At 29.1% G+C, this 24,075-nt stretch overlaps 5 protein-coding genes across 8 annotated transcripts; 3 read left to right on the plus strand and 2 right to left on the minus strand.

Moving 5' to 3' along the window:
* The first annotated feature begins 2,841 nt into the window (after positions 1-2,841).
* Positions 2,842-4,633, plus strand: LOC122524442 (histone-lysine N-methyltransferase SETMAR-like). 2 transcript variants are annotated; one of them, XM_043646733.1, is made up of 3 exons: positions 2,842-3,261; positions 3,448-3,555; positions 3,625-4,633. In XM_043646733.1, the coding sequence occupies exons 1-3, from the start codon at positions 2,994-2,996 to the stop codon at positions 3,987-3,989; spliced, it is 741 nt and encodes a 246-aa protein (XP_043502668.1). In that variant the 5' UTR covers positions 2,842-2,993; the 3' UTR covers positions 3,990-4,633. The 2 variants fall into 2 exon arrangements, with proteins under 2 accessions (XP_043502668.1, XP_043502667.1); XM_043646732.1 differs by having other exon boundaries at positions 2,845-3,555.
* LOC122524443 (mitochondrial import inner membrane translocase subunit Tim10 B-like) lies at positions 4,406-5,434 on the plus strand. Its single transcript, XM_043646734.1, has 3 exons — positions 4,406-4,952; positions 5,035-5,130; positions 5,224-5,434. The coding sequence occupies exons 1-3, from the start codon at positions 4,932-4,934 to the stop codon at positions 5,401-5,403; spliced, it is 297 nt and encodes a 98-aa protein (XP_043502669.1). The 5' UTR covers positions 4,406-4,931; the 3' UTR covers positions 5,404-5,434.
* Positions 5,435-8,625: 3,191 nt separating this feature from the next.
* LOC122524444 (arfaptin-2) lies at positions 8,626-11,768 on the minus strand. The gene is made up of 7 exons (XM_043646735.1): positions 11,015-11,768; positions 10,728-10,936; positions 10,236-10,441; positions 9,946-10,113; positions 9,408-9,729; positions 9,130-9,307; positions 8,626-9,041 (listed from the first exon to the last, which is right to left on the minus strand). The coding sequence occupies exons 3-7, from the start codon at positions 10,435-10,437 to the stop codon at positions 8,889-8,891; spliced, it is 1,023 nt and encodes a 340-aa protein (XP_043502670.1). The 5' UTR covers positions 10,438-10,441; positions 10,728-10,936; positions 11,015-11,768; the 3' UTR covers positions 8,626-8,888.
* A 2,236-nt stretch (positions 11,769-14,004) lies between these two features.
* Positions 14,005-22,059, minus strand: LOC122524445 (cell division cycle and apoptosis regulator protein 1-like). 2 transcript variants are annotated; one of them, XM_043646737.1, is made up of 15 exons: positions 21,847-22,059; positions 21,132-21,259; positions 20,792-21,063; positions 20,380-20,619; positions 19,949-20,212; positions 19,634-19,859; positions 19,286-19,563; positions 18,238-18,493; positions 17,210-17,275; positions 16,717-16,917; positions 16,343-16,522; positions 15,790-16,152; positions 15,169-15,526; positions 14,750-15,093; positions 14,005-14,668 (listed from the first exon to the last, which is right to left on the minus strand). In XM_043646737.1, the coding sequence occupies exons 1-15, from the start codon at positions 21,902-21,904 to the stop codon at positions 14,390-14,392; spliced, it is 3,513 nt and encodes a 1,170-aa protein (XP_043502672.1). In that variant the 5' UTR covers positions 21,905-22,059; the 3' UTR covers positions 14,005-14,389. The 2 variants fall into 2 exon arrangements, with proteins under 2 accessions (XP_043502672.1, XP_043502671.1); XM_043646736.1 differs by having other exon boundaries at positions 16,711-16,917.
* A 232-nt stretch (positions 22,060-22,291) lies between these two features.
* On the plus strand, positions 22,292-23,787 carry LOC122524446 (ankyrin repeat domain-containing protein 54-like). Of its 2 annotated transcripts, none has more exons than XM_043646738.1 (4): positions 22,292-22,423; positions 22,561-22,904; positions 23,006-23,274; positions 23,346-23,787. In XM_043646738.1, the coding sequence occupies exons 2-4, from the start codon at positions 22,593-22,595 to the stop codon at positions 23,785-23,787; spliced, it is 1,023 nt and encodes a 340-aa protein (XP_043502673.1). In that variant the 5' UTR covers positions 22,292-22,423; positions 22,561-22,592. The 2 variants fall into 2 exon arrangements, with proteins under 2 accessions (XP_043502673.1, XP_043502674.1); XM_043646739.1 differs by having other exon boundaries at positions 22,586-22,904.
* The last annotated feature ends 288 nt before the right edge of the window (positions 23,788-24,075 follow it).

A 24,075-nucleotide genomic window follows, 5' to 3' on the forward strand; every position in this document is an offset into this window, starting at 1 on the left:
TTAAAATCATTTAATTAACAGTGCAATTAATTAATGCACTTTCTTTTTATTACTTGTTTTGTTCGTGAATAGTAGTGGCGAAATCGAGCATTAATTTACTCGGTTTCGTTCAGAAAAGCATGTAATAATGTCTTACATGCATTGCTCCGTACTTAGTTTATCTAATCGCGATTAATTTTGATATATCGTACTTCGATATTATAAATAAATGAGCAAGAAGACAAACTCATTCGCGACGGATAGATTCTAGCAGTTAAGTGGTGGCTCAAAGCCCAGTTCTTTTATTAGAACAGCCAACTTAATGAAAGGAGTCGTCCGAGGTTGTTTATATATATTTATTTTTCTCTTTAAAATTCTTAAATATTAAAAAATTAAATTTAACAATTTTTGCATAATCAAAAAGTCAAATCCAAATGGCTTGTAGAGTCTTAGCCCGCTTAAATGAAATAAAATGTTTTTATGTGTTCAGATATATATATGTTAATCATGTTTTTTAGATCAGGATTTTCAGCTTCTAATATACTAATCTCCCGTTTCTCCCCCCTGACTTTCTGCGTTCTCATCTATGCGTGTGCCCAGGTGCTACTCGTATGGGTGAGAAACGGTTAGTATAGGTTTAGTTTTAAGTTTTCCCCTATTGGCGGCTGTCATTGTGCTAGTGATTGCACGATGTACTTTACACCTGTGTGTGCGTATTTACATCGTTTTTAATACTGAGAACACTACTTCTACATATCACGTGTGATATGACAAATACGAGTGTTTCGATTTTCTACTTTTTTTTGTAATAAAATCGTTTTGAATAGTAGAGTTACCGCATTTATTTGTGGAAACTATGATATACTCGTATATAACTAGTATGCAATATATACTAGTGTATACTTGTATTTTTGCATTAGTCATTTTTGCAATAATTACTAGCCTTGATAGACGATTACAGCATTGGTACGTACTCCCATAAGTTTAGAAAACACGCGTTTGAACTAGGGTGTCGGAGGTGCCCCGGGGCATGCTCTCTAGTTTAGGCTTTTGCACCCTGGTGGTATGTGAGAGAATCGTGGAGTGAGTGGGTGGGTATGTACGTATGTTTGATCTTTTTAGATATTGCCATTATACAGGCAGGTAGCATACTTAGGTGTGAATGTTTATTTAATTTGTAAGTAGGTAGAGACCGGAGAAGTCGCGCGATTGTAATTTTCACTCAGGAGTGGAAAATTTCTTCTCCGGACATTATACAAAGTTTCAGCAACCTTTAGATTCATTTATTCATTTAAATATTTCTTTTATTTTTTCCATATATTGCTGATACTCTGTACCGCGAGATATAAATCAGTATCGAACGATCAAAAGTCTTTGCGTTTTCTTAAAAATTTATTTTTTTTCAAAAATGTGAAGATAGCTGAATACGTTGGATGCTTACTTAATATTAAGTATATTAACGCTTTGCTCTTTAATAATTCCTATTGAATTCTTCTCATTTGTTATATATGTATAGTAAATAGATAAATATTATATATGTAGAGTAAGATAAAAATAAAAGTAGTCGAATATAAAAAGAGTAAGACCATAAGATGTATGACAAAGTTTCTACTTCTGTTTGATATTATTTAATTTTTTAAATGCAAAGTGTTAATAATAGGTTCATCGATTAGATCAAATATCTGTTGAGGCATTCGAGTAAATGTAATTGTACGATTTGTGAATTTCTTTCGGCTGCGATTATTTACGAAATGTATCGTAAAATACGCTTAGAAAAAGCCTCACAGCAGCGTTTAGGGCATGAAGAAAGAAGAGGCATTATGCCGAAGAGGCCCCCACTTAAATGTGGCTGAAGAGGGCAACTACATGATTATTGAGCTATTTTCAAAGGTTCAACAGCAAGTTCGAACTTTTTGAGAATAGTTCTCTAGTCATTTTATATTTTATTATGTTACTTGCTTGCTCGTCATTAATTTGTAGTTGTAATTGGAGATGATGGACCATTCCATCTCCTTGGCACATCAAATCTGTGTCTAAATTGTCCAAAAGGTGCATAAGTTTTTAGTTAGTTAGAGTCAAAAATATTAAAATTCTCGTATTATTAAATTTAGAAGTTTGAATATCGTTCAGTAATATTACAGTCATTTCTTTTTTCTTGTTTTGTCTTTAAGATTTTTTACTGTTAGTATTTTATTAAATTTGCAATTTTTCTTTTGTACATAACGTAGTTTAAAGTTTTTTTTCAGTAGCTTAATATTTTACTTTTCCTGTTTCTTAATTAATTATATTTTTTAATGTAAAATCACGCGTTTTAATTTAATTTTATTTTACAAACGGTAAATAGAGATTTGATAAAAATAAATAAGGAATTCAAATAAAAAGTGCATCTGTAAATTGGACTACTTATATGTTAGGCTATTCTATCACTTGATTGTATGATTAATATAGTTTTCTTCTTGTTACAGGTGATCATCGTTGGATTTAACAACAAATCTTTGAGATTTATTTCTATTTGAACGCCTTAAATGACTACTTTTTAAAATAAATGCATTTTTGAAGGCACACACATATTTATACACTAAAAATTAATAAATAGAATTATTTAAAATTCTATTTAAATATAACTATATACTATCATATACTATCAAAGAATACCGTATTCTTTGTACCGTCATCGCGCTAAGTACATACTCTCGCCCACTGGTAGTCAGGGTACTATCTAAGATGATCTTGGTTACGCGAAAAGTGGACTTGTGAACTTCTTTGTACTTCTTTATTCTTTGCAGCGATCTTACGTTACACTACCTGCAGATGTTACATTTTGCTGGGGAAAATGTTTCTTCGTATTTTTTCGATAGATGGCCTTTGAATCGCGTATTTTGATGTATCAATGAGATCTGACAATACTTGCGTGCATTTAAGATAACATATCATAAATATATTATATTTATTTATAACAAAATAAGATTTGTAATATTTATTCATTCAATCGCAAAAATTGTTATGTCTTCAAAATGAGTGAAAATAAAGAAGAAATTCGATACATTTTAAAATTTTATTATAAAAAAGGGAAGAATGCGACACAGGCTGCTAAAAGAATTTGTGATGTTTATGGACATGATGCAGTATCAGTACGTGTTGCACAAAGCTGGTTCAAGCGTTTTCAATCTGGAAATGTTGATGTCAAAGATGCACCTCGTTCTGGTCGACCAATCACTGAAAAAGTCGATGAAATCTTGGAAAAAGTTGAGCAAGATCGACACATTAGTAGTCATGATATCGGTAAGGAATTAAACATCGACCATAAAACAGTTTTAAACCATTTGGAGAAGGCTGGATACAAAAAAAAACTCGATGTTTGGGTGCCATACAATTTAACAATTAAAAATTTAATGGATCGAATTTTCATCTGTGAATCATTACTAAAACGGAACGAAATCGAACCATTTTTAAAACGACTCATTACAGGCGATGAGAAATGGATTACTTTGCAGCAAAGTGAATCTTCGAAAACGATGATAAAATCAGAATTTACGTCAAGTAAAGTAATGCTGTGTGTGTGGTGGGATTGGAAAGGTATTGTTTACTACGAGCTGCTGTCACCTGGTCAAATGATTGATTCTAATCTTTACTGTCAACAACTAGATAAAGTACATCAAGCAATCGAGATAAAACGACCAGAATTGATCAATAGTGAAGGCATTGTCTTCCATCACGATAACGCCAGATCCTACACATCTTTGGAGACCCATCAAAAATTAAGAGGTCTTGGTTGGGAAGTTTTGATGCATCCACCATATAGTCCAGACCTAGCTCCATCAGACTACCATTTGTTTCGTCCTTTGCAGAGCTCTCTTAATGGTGTAAAGTTGACTTCAAAGGAAGCTTGTGAAAATCAGTTGTTGCAGTTTTTCGCCCAAAAATCACAACAGTTCTACACTGATGGGATTATGATTTTACCTCAAAAATGGCAAAAAGTGATCGATCAAAACGGCATATATTTGGTTTAATAAACCCTGACTAACTTTACTCACGAGTCCTCTAACGAAACCAGGATGAAATATAAAATGTAGCATGACCGCCATCTATCACCATTTGAGGATTTATAAATCTACTGATGCAATGAAGATGTGTTTAAAGCATGTTTTGGAATATATATGTAGTAACTGCGGAAGTTAGTGCTGATATAGAGGAGAACAATCGATTAATCAGAAAATATCTTTATGCAATATTCGTCACCTTTTCATTCTGACACAATTCTAACGACATTTTTTTAATATGGGTCTAGAAGATATGCGTGTTACTACTAGTGAACTAATATATTAGTTATATATTTGATTACTGATAACTAATATTACCAATATAATATACTATATAACCATTATATATAATGCTATATATGCTATAAGAAGTGTAACAAACTGTGCATATATTTTAATTGTAAAAGTAGCTTTAAGAATTATGTGTGTTTAAACATAGAGCTTAAAGTAAATCGAAGTTAATTTTGACGCAAGCTCTCGCATCCAATTAACGCGTTCAAATAATTACTTTGAGGACCAATCAACGTGCTCTGATGGTCACGCTTCAACGACGAATCACGAAGCTCGTACGAGTGTAGTTCTACTATCTTATTAAAACGTCTAAGGACAAATAATTATATGTTTATATTTATAATCGTTTCTCGTTACCGTAATTGTTTTCTTACTTGTTCGTTATTCCATTGTAACTGATTGATTAAGTGATTGATAGTTTATTCGGATTGACTATAAGAAGTATTTTTATTCCCTTAGTGTATTCAAACAAAACATAGGGAAGTTATTGGATAAAATTCCCGCAGATTTATATGCATTTTTAAAAGTACTTATTATTTGTAAATGAATGGAAGAATTTCAAATTGCATTACTTACTAATATAATTTTTTAATAACTGACTATATATCATAAAATTTTAAAATGGATCTTCAACTGAGAAATGTAACTTTTTTTTTTAACATTGTGACTTATAATAGATTATAACAAAGTATGTATAAATTTTCTTATATTTTCTCTATTCTAGTTTCGAGATTTTCTTCTCGTATTCAATCAAATATCGGAGACTTGTTTCAGGAGATGTGCCAATACATTTCTTACTAGAGATATAACTCCTAATGAGGTACTATTAATAGTAGATTATTTTACCAATTAGATCATATTGTTATGTGCGTAATCTTTAGAAATGCGTTGTAAATATATTCTTTATTTACAGGATTTATGTATTAAAAATTGTACAGAAAAGCATGTGAATGCAAATCACAAAATTATGGAGTTGTATGTGGAAATCCAACCTGTTTTAGTTCGTAAGAGAATAGAAGAAATGAATGATACTCAAGCAGCAATAATGGCGCAATCAGAAGATAAACAAGAAGTAGGAACAACTGTATCATAAATTTATTATAATCTTTTTTTTTTTTCGAATATACAATTGACTTCTTTATTTGTACATGTGTAATAATCCTTATTTTTCTTCTTTTTTATTGAGTTGATGTTCTGATAGCTAATTATTGCTCTGACGTTTAAGTTCTTTTTTTCTCTTTAGAATTAAGCTCTTTTGGTCACAAACAGTCTTTTGCCTCCTCCTCGGTGAACTCTTTAAGGAATAACTGGTTATTAACCATATGTATTAGTTTGCATCTCTTTACTTTATTGTTTTACCACAGAGAGATTCTATTAATTCAGCTTAGATCTTTTTCCTAGCGCTTATAGGTTTGTTGATTATTTTTTTGTTTTTTTTTTTTTCTTGTAGATCTCGTTTTTATAAGAAAAAATGCTGTTTACACGAAAGTATGTGAAGTTACTATGTAATATCGTGAGTTTAATGAACACAAACTTGTCTAGCCCAAGGGTCTACTTTAGATATCTTTTTTGAATCGTCTCAATCTCTTTTCTCTTATTCCAGCTTCAAAACCTTGACACGTGTAGCAGGAATTAAATTATAATAATATATTCATTTATGTAAAAAATTGTACTTTCTTTATCTGCCATATTTATCAAAATCTTTGGATACATTTTTAATATTACATTTAAATAAAAAAAAAAATTTCATTAATTTAAATACACACACCACTTAATATTTATGAAATTCAATATATATCATCATAACTTATAAAAAAATATAAGCTTTACTCAAAATTAACCTCTTGCACTATGATGTAATGTTTAGAACTGCATGCCATATTCGGAACTATATCTCATGCTTCTTATGTTTGGCCCATAAGATTCACCATGAGTAAAACTCGTATTTTTCATGTTTGGGTTGTGAAATGTATCATGAGTCTCACATTTTATTGTAATGCAAGGGTTTAAATTTATGATTAATATTTACAACAATAACAATTATAGTATAATAACAAACTTGTCAAATCATTATGACTGTCATATTTAAAAAAAATTGCAGATTATATAAGCATTGATTTATTAAGAATTTGTATACACATAATATACACACACAATAACATTATAATTAGGAACATACTGGGTAGAATGTTTCAAATTAGATAATTATCTCTTTTGGTACTTCAAATCGGGAAATGTTCTATTAAAAACTATTAAAAATAGTTTTGTTTACATGCAAATAAATAATTTGATATTGTACAACACAAATTGTGTGAATTAATATGATATCACAGAATAGAACATTCTTCTTATATAATTGTTAACAAAATACTATTGCATTTGTTATATGAAGATCTGATAATTTAAAATTGAGACTATAAAAAAGGTTTGTATATTACAATTGGTAATTTGAAGCAAAAAAGAGGCAATCTCTGAACTTGAAACATATTTTACACAAACTACATTTTCTCTTAGACATAAAAAAACTATTAAGCCGTATATTGTTTTTACGTAAATTATTTCATACAGTTATCTAGTAATTTATTATCTAGAAACTGTTTTCATACGCATTTATATATAGCAAGTTTTACATATCTCCTAAACTATAGATAATTTAAAAATTTATACCTGGAATGGTTTTAACAATAATTAAATTATCATTTATATTAAAACATTTCTTTTTTTTTTCTTTCTTTCTTTCTTTTTTCACATTCTCCACATTGAGCATAAAACATATTAAGTAAAATATCTATGATATAATATACTAAAGCAGAATGATGCACTACTTATAATTAAGATCATTCATAATCAATTTCAAACATTGTGTAATTCTTGTACACATTTTATATAGCACTGGCTTACATAAATTTTATATACTCGATGTGTTCATTATATATCGTATTCGCTTCAGAAGATTTAACTTGAGAAATTTGAATTATCGTATTGATGGTCATAATTTAATCCTAATAAAACAGATTTGAATTTTATATGTAATCATCTACATTTAAACACGAGCAAATAATTAGAAATACAGAAATAGAATACGATGCATAACAATTTAATGGTACATTACCAAAATTATTTCTTTAAAATATAAGAATAAAAAGCATTATATTATATTTTGAGTTATTTATATCACAAATAATTACTGCAAAATTAAAAAATAAAATATTGCAATAAAATACATTAATGTAATTATATTGCTAATTAAAATAGTACTAAATTTGACTAGCTTTTAGAATAACTTATTTATTATACATACTTTCAACGTGTAAAAAAAGAAATTAATTGTTTGATATTTATTTACATACAATTACTTCTTTAAGATAGAAATACTTAGGAAGATATTCATGTTATACTTTGATAAATTTACCAAAGTTAATTTGTTCAACATTTTAATCGATAATTATTCTATAAATTTTATAAATAATAAATATACTAGAAAAAAATGTTTATTTTATTATTATTTAAAGTATATTGAAATTTATTTGTTTAAGAGATTGTCATTTTATAACAACTTTGAGTGTTCTTTTTTTATGAAAACCTAGAACTGTCTTAATTTTTCAGATTAAATCACATAAGATTTATAATGATGCTATTAACTAATTGATAGTTATTCCCCTGTAAGTAGTAAGATATATTTCATATAAATAGACAATTTTTTTTCACTATATAAACTGAAAAAATAAAATGTTAACAAGCTATTAATATTATTTCTAACACATTTTATAAATTTCATATATATATTAATTTATGAGAATAATTTTTATATACATGAAAATTTTACTAAGAAGTTGGAGATATATAAAATTAAACATACTTATATTGACTTAAAAAAGTTAAAAGCATTGAATATTTGTCATGATCCTTTAACAGATCTTTTTATTTTAAGCACTGCCCAAGCAATTAAATAATCAACCCTATAAACCCCAAGAATGAAATTTAAAAAATTTCAGTTCCAAATTTTTTTATGAAAAAATTTTGATTAAATATATTACTTTTAAATTTTATTATAATATAATTATATATATATATAAATATATATATATAAGTTAAATAAAAAATATATTAAATAAGCAAATAAGTTAGAAATAAAAAATGTATGGAGTTTTTAGGGTTATTACTTGTAGTATTTAATACCTTTTTGAAAACAAATATCCAGAATCTTCTTTCATTAAGGAGACTTTGATATATACGTGATTGTAAATATCAATTATGGAATCTCACTTAATAAGAAAATAAGGTAGGACATTTATTTTCAAAAAGTTTTTGCATAGACACTAAATGTGATTTTTTATGACTTAGTAGAGAGAAACTATAATCAATACAATTCAGTCTGTCATTTTTACATCATATAATACATTTTCCTGATTTATAAATGATTTAAACTGATAAAGTATTCGGCAGCTCAATATGTACGAGTAACTATTCTGATATCTAGGAATCCTACCTTTACTGTATGTTGTATTAAAGGAGATTCGTGTGGACGAATGCATTCTCTTATATTCTTCATGATCTTCAAACACATATTATCAAAAACTACTGTTCTAACCATGATGGTAAAGAGGAATTTGGAGATTTAACTTTAATATTAAATTGTTTAAGTGTTGCTTCTAATGCAGTTTGATTCCCAGAGAAATAAGCAGATACTGCATTATGAAATAAGAGTAATTGTTTATGCATCACTTTAATCTGAAAAGAAAAGATAAATGAATTATATAATAATGTATAATAAAGGTGTGATTATATATATAAAATATTTATTAAAATAAATTCATACTCTGTTCTCGTCTAAAAATTTTAATTTAATTGAAACATCAGAACGTAATTTTTCAAAATGTTGTTTATGTTCTTCATAATTCAATTGTGCTTCTTCTAATCTTGCTGCATTGTTTCCATCTGATTTTATAGCCTGTGCTAGTGTTTCAAGATCTGTTCTGTATGCATCGTACTCAATCCTGTTGCATAATAAAGCACGTTAACTACATATGTATTAATATTATTTTCCACAAAGTTTTATTTTAATGTAGATAAATTGTTTTATAATTGTCACCTTACCGTGCTATTTCATACTGACGTACTGTTAGTAAAGTATCTTCCATAGTTTTATTGCAAAGAGTATTTACAGAAGATACAAAGAAATTCAAGGCCCCTAGCAGTGTTTCTCCATTTTTAGTCAAATTTCTTTGTGTTTCTGAATTATATAAGAATTCTTCTTGTAATTCAGGTGATTTTTGTGCTAATTCAGAAAACGCTTCTCCTAAAGCATGTTGAGTTTGTACCACATGATGAAAATGAGAGGCTAAAGCCCGAGATAATCTTAAGATATTACAATATTTTCTTTGAGTATCTCGCAATAATTCAATTTGACTCTCAAGTTCTAGAAAAATATTTAATTAATAAAATTATATTTTATAATATATTGTACATATTGTAGTTTAATATTATTAAAATGTGTGGATTACATATGAGTTGTATTATATTAAAATAATGTTAATATAACTAATATGTAAAGGAAAAGTAGTTACTTTGAAAGACAATGATATAAAGTAATTTTTACAAATTTATATCAATTTAATAATCAATAAAAACTTACCAGAATCAACAGTGCGTGATGTTTTTCCAAGTTTTTCATACATAAGTTGTTTAGTACATTTATATGTAGAAATACTCCAATTTTTAATACTTTCAATTTTACTTTGAGCTGTACGCATTGTTTGCGTATCTCCATTTTGGATAGGTGTACTTGGAGATACATTGACCGCTGTTAAAGTTTTAGCTTTATTTTAAAACTTTCCTTATATAATTTTAAGAATTATTAACTACTGTTACGCATTTTAATAATTAATGTCAATAAAAATATTATAACAAATAATATATACATACATGTTTGCGGCACCGAGCTACCTACAGTTAAATTTATGGTAGCTGGTCTTGGTAAACTGTCTCCGGTACAATTATTCGGTACATGTGGTGGTGGTGTTCCAGAATGAACAGCACTATCACTTTCATTTAATGAAGGAGCATCTTTTAACATTTCATGAATGCTTCTTTCCATTACGCTTGACGTTACAGTAATCTGTGACATTTCACTTTAAAAATATATAAATGATTAATTTATAAGATTATCTATATCATAATTGAACAAAATTAATTTTTCACTATACTTATAATTCTATTATTCTATGTTATCATATCGTAAAGGAAATAAAATGTATTGTGTTAAGCGATAATCATAAAAAGTTATCTTAAAATATTTTTTGACGTTTATTCTTGACATTATATTCGATTATGTTGAATTATAATTTTGAATTAAATATTTTTAATATTATTTATATAGAAACATTAAGTTAACATAATTTTTCGTCTAATACTTACAATAATTTTCTTTGTTTATTCCTGACTATTATTAGCACATAAAAAATTTTAAATCCTTTACTAACTCAATCTACGTACACATTTCCTCCATTAAACTATTTCAAGCTATTGGCAACGAATTAAGAGCGAAACATGAACGAAATAGATGTAAATACGGAACCATTCATAGCGGAGACGCCACGAAGTAAAAAAACGTCTAATCGTAGCAACTGAAATAAAATCACTATTTCATTATCACATTAAATAACTTATAGATTATTGCAATTTAATTCATTATTCATATTTACCGTTGAAATATAAAATATTATATAGTATTCTGTAATAGTAATATTATATCAATCATTAAAGTTGGTAGCCTTGGACCGATCTTAATCGATCTAGCTGTCTGTGGCGAGAGAAACTATTAGTGCCACCCATTTGTTAATCATTTAATTTATTAAAATTTATCTTCAGACTAAAGACTATTAAAAATCAAAAATGAAATATTTTATTTTATACTTTAGATTATTGAAGTAAAATTTTATTTACTGAGAAATTTCAGCACTTTTTAGCTGTGTGAGCATTTCCATGAATAAAAACAATGCGTGTGGTATGAAATTAGTAGGTTGGGTAAGAGCGTGAAGCAGCCTACCATTCTAGCCAATGAAAACCATAAGAGACATCCCCTGGATGATGCGAGTGCCATTTAATAACAGATGGACTATACTTATATTTTACGATTAATTATAGATACAAACGTAAACGTCTATGTCAATATATTAACCTGGTTTATCCTGCTGTCTTTTTTAGTATCATGTCAGTCGTCGTTAGTACTTTAAGTTGGTAAGTCGTGAAAGAAAAGTAGTCTAATCAAGTGGTGTAAATAAGTAGTGTAAACAAGTAGTGTTAACAAGTAATGTGAACAAGTAGTATGATTAAGTGGTGTGACACGTGGTATGAAACGTGATATGCTGTGTGTGACGAGTGTTGTGACAAATTTTGTACACGTGGTGTCCACGTGGTTTGACACGTGCATACCACGTGTCAAACCACCATATGTTGCTACAAATGAAACTGGATATACTACGAGTCCTCATGGACCATTTACTACTCCATCGCCAATAGATTACAGACCGATAGCACGCTTAAAATCTCTATAATCCACAAACTTGTGGAACAGGTTTAGACATTGGAGTAGGGTTTAGAAACATTAATAACACTGAATTGTACATAACAGACATAGAAATATGCATTCGTGGTTCTCATCCAGATCTTGCACTCGCAGAATAGCAAAGAATTATACGATGACAATTTTGTAGAATTGCGTAGAAGATCGTGTCGTAAGTTTGGTCTGTGATCAATTGGAATCTGTAGTACTTTTAAGAGGTGACCGAGTTAAATCATTATAGAAAAAGAAAGAGAAGTTGTGGGTACATACTTTACTTTCGATTGACAATTAAGAAGGTGTAGTCAAATTGAATACTGATGAAGTAAAGATATTACATTTACGATTTTTATGTAAAATGAAATCCTCATAATTATTTCATCTGTATCTATATATTTTGTCCTATATTAATCTATATCAATATATAGAAATTCTATTGTTCTAAAAAATCTTCGTACAGAAATTACTGAATTGATTTTTAAAAATTATTTATTAGGTCAATAGTTTAGATTTTTTTGAGTAAATAATTGAAATAAAAATGTACTGTGCTTATTCCAAAATTTATTTTAACGTAAAGGTAACACAACTGATTTTTGTGAAATTTTTATCGGTACATTTATAGATATGTTAGAAATTTTAAAGACATTTATCATTACAAATATATTATAGGTAGGAAACAATAAATTCATAGTTCAATACTATTAATCAATTTACTTGTAATTTGTACATTTGTAAATACGTTTACATTCATTGTTGTAAATACAGTATGCTATTTAAACATGTTTTTCTTTCTTATTTAGATGTATATACTTAATATCTGTTTCAACTCTTTCTATTCCTAAATACAAGTAAAGGTATAAGAAAATTATTTTAAGAAAAGTATAATATATATAGAAAGAAAAAAGGACATACGTAAAATTATTTACTTATTTAATTTTTTATATTTTTTACTACCGTTTACTTATTACTTACACTTAGTAATTTTCATTATATAATCCAGTTCACTGCTTGATTATTATTTTCTTTTTTTTCTATGCAATTTGATTTTAATTTAGAGTAATATTTGCTACTTTTGTATTACAATTTTTTCGAATTAAACAGTTATGTACAAAATACTACAGGTATATGTTGTGTTCGTCATGTGCTTTGGGCAAATAAATATTTCTATGATGTAAAATATAGTTGGAGTAGATATTCACTGAGCCAATGTAGTATTGTATGTATTATGTAACTAATTCGAATAATATCGATTTCTATTACGGTATGATTTTTTCATGGGACTAAAAAACTTAAACTACACGAAAAAAGAATAAAGTTTTGTCCAGTTAAATAGTAAAAGGTCACGTACAAAGATGAAATATGAATTATTGTATGTCTTTTGTAGTATAATTAATTAAATTTCCACACTCACTTATATGAATTCAAGATTAAATCACGCATACAGCTGATTTATAAAAATTTAGATGGCAGATTTTTTTTTATATACAATTGACGTACTCGACGATGCATAATGCTAAAATTACATTACTAGTTGTATATAACCATAATATACACAATTTCATTGGTATTATAAAAGCCAGTTAATCGTTTTCTTATTTTGTTATATATATATATATGGTTTATACATATGTCATTCTTAGAAAACAATATTAATATATTACATGTACAAAAATCAAAAATTACTCTAATAAGTATGTACCAAGAAAGAAACCTTATGCAAAGGATATCAAGTTAATTAGCCACTACATTAAAAAAACATAAAGTGCAGTGTATGGGTATAAAAATATAAAGATTAACATAAAACATTAAATATTTCTATTCAATGTGAAAGTTTAGTTAATCAATTCGTCAATAACTTAATACTTTTGTAATATACGGCGCCTCAATACCTTTCTTTACGGTATTTTTAATGTTTCAAAAGTGACTAAGAAATATTTAAGAAAGAGTAAGAATAAATAAGAAAGAAATAAGAGAAAATATAGTATTTAGATTTAAATTTCAATTAAAATGATATTTGAATATAATTTTCTTAAATAAAAAGCTTGACACGAAGTGAATTCTGGCAACTTCTTTTTTATAAAAAAAAAAAGAAAAAAGGTACTGTATAGATATTTGTAAAATTAAATATAAACGTTCATCAAAATTATTTATGTATTACCACCCGGCACTTTATGGCAGATCAAGTTTACATTAATATTTTCACGAATTTATTTTTTAAATAAAAATCAATAGTTTCCATGCAGAAAATAATAATAAATAAATTTTACATTTATTATTATTTTAATCACTAAACATTTGATTCATTATATATCAGTCGTTTAGTATAACAAGAATTTTCCTATATTTTGCCACTTTATGCAAAATGTTATAAAATTGAATTTTTGTTCACTGACTTTCTCATGTGTAAAGTTAAATTCTAACATCATAGTTGTTTTCTAATAATGCTGAACACAATCATACTTTATTATGAAATTGTTCCAATGTGTTTATGTATATCATTATGAAAAACAATATCCATTTATTTCTTCTCTTTGTCGCTTTCCGTAATTTCCTTTCTATTGGAAATTTTATTGTCACATTTTCTATCCTTCTCGATTTCTTCTTTTACTACACTTTTACTATCACCCCATCGTGTATCAATTTTGCATTTATTTTCTATCTCAGAGCCATTAACTTCTGCTACAATTTTTTCATCTTGTATTTCCACAACTTCTACCTTTTTGTTGTCACCCTGCATCATTTTTGAAGCTATATGATACATATTTTTTACTGCAGTTAAATAACTATGACATTCAGTCTGTAAAAAAATGATAAATATTATTAAATATTATATATATTTCTTCATTCGTCTAACTTATTAAATTTAAAAAGAACTTACCGATACTTTCTTAAGTTTTTCATCTGTACATCTTAATTTATCTTTATAAATCTTTAGATCTTCGGATAAACCTTTTAAATTATTTCCTTGTTTTACTGACTTTTCATTAACAATTCCTAATTCATTTTGCAATTCTATCATACGATTTTCTGTATCTACACGAGCTTTTTCAGATCTTTTTAATTGACCAATTAATTTCTCAACGTCTAATAAAGAACCTTTATATAAAACAAATCCTTCCGGTATCGATTCTTCTTCAGTTATTCCTGTAGATTTATCGTCTCTTCTAGCACGTTTAGAAGGTGGTCCGCTTGACACGAACACAGGTAATAATTTTTTGTTACCTAAAAACAAAGGAATTTTTTGTTATAAAAACTGAAATATATTAGAAAAATTCTTTAAAAGATAGTTAAACTTACCAAGAGCCAATGAACGCAATAAATCTTCTTCGTTCTGATTCTTTCCATTGTCACTTTTATCTGCATCTTTCTCATCTTTCCCATTGTCATCTTTAGCTTTATCAGTTAATTTTCGATAATGCAAGGAATCTCTAGTAACCACTTTCTGTACTAATTTACGAACTTGTGCTCGTGACAAATTCAGTCCCAAAGTATAAATAAGTTCTTCTATATCTTTATCAAATATGTATCCGCAATGCGTTTGATCAAAATATACAAAGGATAAAAGTAAATAAGGATCATATGTATATAGTTTTGTTTTTCTCTTTTTTCCATCTTTGTCTTTATCTTTTTTACCGTCTTTAACCGAATCGTCATCCTACAAGAAAATTTTTATTTTATTGTAAATAAAGATTAAGACAACAAAAATCAATGAATCAAACTAATTTCAATTAAATCTTTCGTGATCAGCTTTATATTACTTATAATCAGTCGTAGTTTTAAATTCTAAAAAATAATTCATTGTTGGAAGTACTAATATAATAAAATTAATGAATGGTTAATAAAAAGTTGAAGATTTTAGAATGATATACGACTACATTATTGGTTCAGAAAGTGTTAACTTTTTTTGCATTAAAATACCTCAGATTCCTCGAAGTCATCATCATCTTCATCATCATTCTTTTCTTTGTCTCGATCCTTATCATCAGTCTTACTCTTCGCTTCTTTATCATCTTTTTTATCTTTACTACCTTCTCTTTTTTTGTCATCTCTCCTTTCCTCTTTTTTATTACATTTCCTATCATCTTCACGTCTTCTATCATCTTTTTTCTCGTCTCTTTTATCATCTTTTTTATCATCTTTTTTATCCTTCTTTTTATCCTCATCTTTTTCTTTAGGTCTTTCAGGCAAATTGCATAATGATCGATATATGCGAAAACCAAAATCTCGCATTAACATTTCATTAAATAATTCGGCAAATAAAGACACTTCGAACGAATGTTCCTGTAAAAATTTGAAGTATTTGAAATTAATCAAATTCATATATAATTAATATATGATTGAATAACAGTAAATAAATAATACATCAAAAGTATAATATGAGCCTAATTCACAGTAACATGTAATTTTATCAATTTTCTCTACTCTAGTTTGTGGAGTTAATTGATTTAGCAAATAAAGGACTTATATGTACCTTCGTGTCCTCTGGTCTGTAGTCGAGTAAAACGCTTAACGACATAACTGTACAATCAAATTTTCCATTTTTTGCTGATCTAGATGGATGAACAATAATGTGAGAAGATTCTGGTAATGTATATCTTTTCTCAAGTATGGCTCGTTCGCGTTCGTATAGTTTTCTCTTATCTTCGTCATGCTGTAAATTAACGTACATACTAACACTTAAATATCATTCAATTTTTAATTATATTATGTAGTTATTTAATCTTTTAATAAAATCATCTTAATCTTAAATATTTAAATAAACTATCTTAATCTTAAATACTTCCAATAAATATGTATATATGTATGTATATATATACACATCATTTATGTGTGTTCGACCTTTACATCTTTATTTTCCTTGAATTTCTTTTCGTCATCCTCTTTTGGAGGTGGTGATGTATCTTCATTATCTTCAACATCATCTTGGCGTCCTTCTTCTTTAGCCTGTTCTAATTTGATAGCTTTTAAAAGACGTGCAAGTAATTGCGATTTTAGCCCTTTAGAGCTTAAATTTCGTGCAACTAATTCTTGACGTAAATCATTCACCTTTGTCAATCAAAAAAATATAAATATATATATATATATGCATATATTAATGAGTAAATATTAACACATTGCGGACTGATCATCTTTTCTCTTAATTTACTCAGCAATCAAGTATTGATCACCAGAGTCAATAAATAAAATTTAAAAAAATACGTGTTAATAGCATTTCTAATTTTCGAGACAAATATTCCTAAAAATCATCTACTATTTTTTTGATCGAGATGGTATTATATCTCATTAGTGGTCCACAATGTGTTAAGTATAATTATCATTTTATAAAATAATAACATACATTCATAGATTTTGGATCCAACTGAGAATAATGGGTTGGATCTTTCTTTTCTGGTGCCATATCATCCTGAAAACAGAAAAAATATATTAGCTTGTAGAAGTAAAAAAGATTAATAGGAATCTACAGAACAGAAGCAGCCCCTATAACGAAACGAAACCACTCCCTCTTCATTCTTTCGCCATTCTTCTCTTTAATCATTCTCTCACATAGTAATGATACACCTTTCTTCATTCACGATGTCCCTCAAGTATGACTTAAATAACTGCTAAATTCTCATAGTGTCCTGGCTCTGGTGTCTGTGTCGTTGATAGGTTATGGATATTACCAGTAATGTAGTAGTATATAACGATGAGCAAATGAAATGAATGAATAATTTATCAATGATAGAGGTGAAGGTATCAGGAATGGGAATGGCTCAGCTGTGCTCTTCTCCGAGCTAGGCTTGCTTGCGTCTCTTGTTAATGCAATGAAACTGCCAATGGCTAAGGGAGAATCTGCAATACATTACCCATCGATCATTTTTACACCTGATCTAATATAATTATTTGATAATAAAAAGACTAAGAGAGAGAGAACTACCAGAAACTGTTATGTTACTAATTCTATGTAAAAATTGACTCTTTATATTAATTAATATTATAGTTAAATAGTATCTTTGTTTATGGATATATTTTACTATGAACAATGCCAAATATATTCCTCCTTATACCAAATATTAAGGAACTAAACTAAAAAATATTATAACGTAAAGCTACTAACATCTCAATACATTCCTTTTCCTTTTTCGATGTATAGAATTTATATCTATGATAAATCTCTCACTGAATAAATAATATGCTTCAAAATTTCTAAGTAGAGAAAGTAATCGCAAAAGAATATAGATTCTCACAGAAAGAATTGGAATATAAGTTGGATCGATGGGCAATTATCGCCTACTGAAAATTCAGTTTAGTAGTAGGAAACAGCTGCATGTATACATAATAAGATAATAAAAAGGTAAAAATATTATGGGATGATGTTGGCAGTGCCTTTTGATCAGCGACGGCAGCCTCATCAGTGTCATTGGCAGCATCCAAATCGTCGGGGTTAGAGGCAGCACGCAGCAATTTTCGTTCCAGTTGTTTCTTATAGTTGAGTTGTAGCCCATCCCACTCCAATCTGGTAGGCACACAGCTCCATACATCTGGGAGAAATAGTATCACGGTTTCAACGCGCGAGGGCACCACTCGCCCTGACTTGTGGGTCGTTTCTGCACGTCTGTAGTAGAGTTCCAGGAAGCGGTACCTGTGCCGCAAGGAAAAACAATACCCAAACGTCAACTCAGATTAATGCTGCTTAGCCTTGCCTTATATGCTAAGTGATCGTTCGCTTGTTCGTTAAGCCCACGCACTGCATACAAAGCCACGCACAGCGTACAACGTAGACCATTTTGAGAAAGCACAAATGAGTAGATCACAACAGTAATTGAACAATAGTGATGATTTGTCTGCCGCGACTGCTCATATTTCATCGTTGAGGTGCTTGAAACAGGATCCAGTGCACAGCAATCTTCGTTGGTTGGTCGTGCATAAAATAAATACGTACCTCCTATGTAGAGATTTAGCTACAATCTTAGTTTATCAAGTGAGAAACTTATTAAAATCTACATTCCTTTCTTTTTTTTCTCGATCACGAACGGTATACCCTGTCATAGACGCATCTTAATGCTACGCCATGCTAATTAAACTTTAGTAGCTTCTCTCTCAAGAAAACTATGTACAATGTAATTTTGCGAACTATACAAGTTCGAAGTCATAAGAAGACAACATGACACTGATTATTAAAAGAAATTGAAATCGAAATTTACCATAATAATGATTTATGGAAATTCAATAACCGAATATTTCAATGGTGCATTATAACGGGCAGAAAAATTTGTAAACATCACATTGCTCAACAAGGGAGCTTTGATTTAAAAAAAAAAAAAGAATAAAAAAAAAATATAAAAATTAAAAAAGAAAAATAAAAAAAAATGATCTGTAATTGTAATTTAAACGTACGTTACATAAAGGAATACCAATATTTGCAAAATCGTACCACTGAGTGCAGCTGGACAAATCTATCCCTGTAAGTGCTTTACAGGTTCTGACAGCCGTTCTGATCAATACCGAAGGATCCTTTTCGGGATTTAGTCCATCCAAGGAAGGACTCCATGGTCCACCAATGGCCATTGTTTCATTTTTACCTCGTAAGCCTACTAAAAAATTTATAAGGCGTGTGGGATGTATATAGTCACGATCAGGGTCTCTGTCCTCTGAGACTCCACAACATCTCTTATAAATTTCTTCCATGGCAGGCATTGATATAAGCATAACCTGCGTTAAATCATAATAAAATACAAGTAAAGTGAATTGTTAATTAATTAATTTATATAATTTAACGAACCTTTGCAGAAAAGAGATAATCGGCATCAGAAGGCTCTAGTACTGCAGTATTTTCTGTACATGGATCTACATCCTTGTGCATAACATGAAAAGAGCAAGGTTTGTTTAGGGTAAATGGCATATGTGGTGGGAAAGCATCAACCCATCTAAAGTTAGTCGAAAAGAAATCGCTAGGAATATACATATTTTGATAACGTCTTCTTATTTCAAGAACATCTGCTTCAGGTCTGTAATTAATAAACAATAATATCACTTAAGATTAATTGATAATTATGAATTCGTGGAGGTAGAAAATGGCAAAGTGTAGATTACTAACAAATCAAGGGCGATTTTTGGTATTTGAACCATATATCGCGGCACTACCCTGGTACGCCTACGAGGTCTAGGAGATTTACTTCTTCTAGTTCTCGATGGACTGCGTTCTTCTTTTTTTTCTCGTTCTCTAATTCTTTCTTCTCGACGTCGCTTTCTTTCAATCTCTTCCTCTTCATTCCTACGTTCGCGCGGTGATCTCTCTCTAACTCTCCCAACTTTATTACGATTACTAGCCATATTTGTATTTGTTGTAGCAGTTGAAAACCTTTTAATGACAAAATTATTTTTCAAAATTTAAATGCAGAATGTCAATGTAAAGAAAAACTATTATTAGATACGGTCAATGCTGTTTATTTTGTGACCTGTTCTCAGTGGTGTAAAACTAATTTTTTCAATTTTTCTGGAAAATTTTTATTATTAAATCACTCGTACCTATTATTTGTATTTTCTGCAGGAGGAGGTACGGCGTTATAAGTTCCCGATGGCCGATTAACTTGTTGTTGCTGTCGATTTCCTTGATTCGTCTGCTGTGTATTAGTATTGCTATTATTATTTACCATAGGTAATACTTGTATTCTTGTAGCATTCCATTTAAATGGCATGGAAGGATTGTAAGATGCTTCTACAAGTACACGATCTCCTACTATTGGATTAGAACCCTTTACACAAGCGCTGAAATACAAATGATTACCTATAACATTTGTAATACTAGTGGAATAACTATACGTGAACTGTTGGTGATATAAATCATTTAATAGAAGAGTCATACATGTACCACTGGTGGCACATCCCAGTGAGAACGTTAAATGATTTTTATCAAAATTGATCAGTTTCTTTTACTCACCTTGTTTGAAAGAATACATCTTCATCAACAAAACCAAAATTATCATGTACTTTAGTAACTGTTCCTGTAAAGACTCTTTGTTTTGGTGATGATGAAGGTACATTCTGTTGTACTTGCTGGGGCACACCAGCTACAGACTGTTGAAATGCATTTGTATTTAAAGCTCTTGGAGTCGGATAAGAAACTGTAGCAACTTGTGGATACAATTGCCCAGCAATTCCAGATGGTAAATTAGTACCGAGAGTAGCCATTGAAGCCATTGTTATATTCGGCTGTAGAAAAAAAAATAATTATAAATTTAATGTTGTTTTTTGATAATAATATAACATGTTTCATTGACCTGCTGTAAACCCAAGCTTTGTTGATAGACTTGTTGTGTTTGCTGTTGATATTGGACCATAGGTTGTCCCCCAATAGTACCCATTGCCTGACCTAACATTTGCTGTTGAATATTTTGGATACCTTGTCCTATAAATGCAAATCCAAAGAAATCAAATATAATATAAATGTGAAGTATTATTTAATATTTGTTATATAATCAAAGTATTTATGTACTTTCTTTTTAATGAAACAAATAACAAGTTATACAATTAAATACATTGCTGCATACTATCCAAATTAAAGTAGTATTTAATTCATACAAGAGATATGTACAATAAGCTTTGAGAATAGAATATTATAATTATTTTTATCACTGTAATAAAATAATGAAGTCATTCATTAGTATAGATTTTAATATCATTTTATACACCGCCCGCCCACCCATGTGCACGTACACACACACAAGCGCTCGCGCACGCATGCACACAAATACATACAAATCTAGAATAATTATTTCCAAATATTAATAAAATATACAATATTTTAATAAAATTATATTCTATTTTACTTATAAATATAAATAATTACTTCATTATAATTATATTGTAAGTAATATCCTTAAAAAAGTTTTTTCAACTTATATAAATTTTAACACAAATTTGGCAACATTGTTTTATGCACACGGAACGACATGCAACTTTTCCATTTTATATTAACGCATAATATTGTCTTACCTGTATTACGAACCCAAGGTGGATTCTTTCCACCACCGAATGGTGAAAGATTACTCATTTCTCTCGAATTATTGTTTTACTTTATTTCTATAAATCTTCTAAAGCTCCGTATCCTCGATTGAGCGTCCTTCACTTGGGCGCCATATTTTTGGATACCACAAGCATAGAATAAATCTTACAAGCTTCACTTGACACTTTGTATCAAAGATATCAAATCCAGCAATAAAAGGGATAAATTCGGATGGTAGTAATATGTATCAAAGATCTAGTTTTGTTTGATCAATGTTGGCTACTGTTTTAGATTCTGTCTATTCGTTGAAATTTTTTTCCAAAAAAAAAAACCATTAATAACAAAAAATTACCTATAAAGTATAGTTCAATACCCATAAAAATAGGCGGCGCCACATTCGACTTCGGGAATCTTACTATGTTTACATGCGCGAGTTTCTATACTAACTAAGAACAACTGTCAGGTTCTCTGTGATTCGTAGTACAAGCAAATTGTAAACCAGCTGATTTGAGAGTCTTTTAGTATCTCTGTTATTATTTTGGCACAGATAGATTTCCAAATACTCAGGTGAATATATATTTACATATACATACATACATATATATACATACATACATACATACATATATATATAATAATAGAGTTTGATAAACATCGTGTCTATTTCTTTGTCTGTTTCTTTCTTTCTTTCTCTGCGTGAAAAGCATTTCAACATTGCAAAACATTTAGATACAATATGACGTCGGTAGATTCTGGTGTTGAGACTGGAAACGATTCAAATGATAGTTTAATTGTACAACATGAGGCCCTTGGTAGCCAGATCACTTGTAATACTTCTACAGCCGTTACGAGTATAATTAGCAGTCAAAATCAAGGACAAGAAAACGAACAGAATACTTCTCGGTTTGGAATAAACCCAGCTTGGCCAATGGATATGAAATTACCCATATCTTCATTATGTTTGGGACGTGGAAATTATAATTTTGTTGATATCAGTCACAATTCGGGTGCCAGTACATCGGGAGAAGTCATTGTATATCCGCCACAAGTAAGGGTTTCTTCATGTTATTAAGAACAATAAAGTTAGATAATATGGAACCATTATGAGCGTTTGTTTTGTATTAATTGTGCAATATATTTATATTTTAGGGGTTTTATACTCCTTCAACTAGATTTTTTCCTACAGCAAGAGAAGTAAAAAGCATAAAAATTATTCCAAGAAAAATGAGATCACTACATTACTTCCGTACTGATCATTTTGGTTGGAAAGACTTTCGAGAGAAATTTATGGAACGTAAAATGCGACTTGCAGCTTACACAAACAATATCGAATTAATGAGAAGACTGTTAATGTCTGGTGTTTCACCAGATAGTCGTGATGAACAAGGACGTACACCTCTTCATTTAGCCTCATGCAGGTAAATAATATTTAACACTGAACAAAATAATATATAATAATAATAATTCTTGAATACTTCTACGTATGCAGAGGCTTCGAAGCAATAGTAAATTTACTTTTGGAGCATGGTGCAGATCCTAATAAACGTGACATCGTAGGTAATACTCCGCTTCATCTAGCAGCAGTTGCAAGTAATATATCAGTAGTGACATTGCTTTTAAGGGCGGGAACAAATGTACACTCATTGGATAAGTATGGTTGTAGTCCATTGCGAATAGCGCAGAAAAAATTAAGAATGATGCAAGATTATAGAAAACCTCTTCAAGAAGATATGGTTAAGATTAAAGAAGAAGTACATAATATAATTAGTATGCTCATGGTATATGTACAAAAACAGAAAGATATGTCTGAACAAGTTGAAACGCTTAGTAGCTTTTGCTCTCGTCTTTCACTATCTAATACATCTGATCAAGTACAGGATGATGTCAAAGATTTACTGGCTAATATAGATTCTCTTAATATTACAAATTAACTACTTGTATTAATATACTATGAATATTATCCATCATGTTATACATAGTATATCAATACAATAGGATTACTAAACATTTTATAAACAAAGTAAGTTATGAGAATTAACAATAGTTGTAACTGTGCTATGTTTAACGTCTTGAAGAACTCATCATTTTTTTTTTTGTCTATTATAATCTTTATTTTAATCCTTGTAATTTTAAAGTCCTGGTCTGTCAATTGCGAAATTTCAATTATAAATAACTTATCACATTTTTAACATTCATATTAATTCTACTGCTTCATTGCT

This window comes from Polistes fuscatus, unplaced genomic scaffold, assembly GCF_010416935.1.
Source record: "Polistes fuscatus isolate 324 unplaced genomic scaffold, CU_Pfus_HIC Scaffold7, whole genome shotgun sequence".
Taxonomy (NCBI): Eukaryota; Metazoa; Arthropoda; class Insecta; order Hymenoptera; family Vespidae; genus Polistes; species Polistes fuscatus.

Coding starts and splice junctions, on each gene's coding strand:
- LOC122524442 (XM_043646732.1), top strand. CDS start 2,994: ATGAGTGAAAATAAAGAAGAAATTCGATACATTTTAAAATTTTATTAT. Junction 3,556..3,624: donor TGTGTGGTGGGATTGGAAAG/GTATTGTTTACT, acceptor GTCAACAACTAG/ATAAAGTACATCAAGCAATC.
- LOC122524443 (XM_043646734.1), top strand. CDS start 4,932: ATGGATCTTCAACTGAGAAAT. Junction 4,953..5,034: donor TGGATCTTCAACTGAGAAAT/GTAACTTTTTTT, acceptor TCTCTATTCTAG/TTTCGAGATTTTCTTCTCGT. Junction 5,131..5,223: donor GAGATATAACTCCTAATGAG/GTACTATTAATA, acceptor CTTTATTTACAG/GATTTATGTATTAAAAATTG.
- LOC122524444 (XM_043646735.1), bottom strand. CDS start 10,437: ATGTCACAGATTACTGTAACGTCAAGCGTAATGGAAAGAAGCATTCAT. Junction 9,730..9,945: donor ATCACGCACTGTTGATTCTG/GTAAGTTTTTAT, acceptor ATATTTTTCTAG/AACTTGAGAGTCAAATTGAA. Junction 9,308..9,407: donor CGTCAGTATGAAATAGCACG/GTAAGGTGACAA, acceptor ATTATGCAACAG/GATTGAGTACGATGCATACA.
- LOC122524445 (XM_043646736.1), bottom strand. CDS start 21,904: ATGAGTAATCTTTCACCATTCGGTGGTGGAAAGAATCCACCTTGGGTT. Junction 21,260..21,846: donor ACCTTGGGTTCGTAATACAG/GTAAGACAATAT, acceptor TTGCATTTATAG/GACAAGGTATCCAAAATATT. Junction 20,213..20,379: donor GCAGAAAATACAAATAATAG/GTACGAGTGATT, acceptor TGTCATTAAAAG/GTTTTCAACTGCTACAACAA.
- LOC122524446 (XM_043646738.1), top strand. CDS start 22,593: ATGACGTCGGTAGATTCTGGTGTTGAGACTGGAAACGATTCAAATGAT. Junction 22,905..23,005: donor TCATTGTATATCCGCCACAA/GTAAGGGTTTCT, acceptor TTTATATTTTAG/GGGTTTTATACTCCTTCAAC. Junction 23,275..23,345: donor CTTCATTTAGCCTCATGCAG/GTAAATAATATT, acceptor CTACGTATGCAG/AGGCTTCGAAGCAATAGTAA.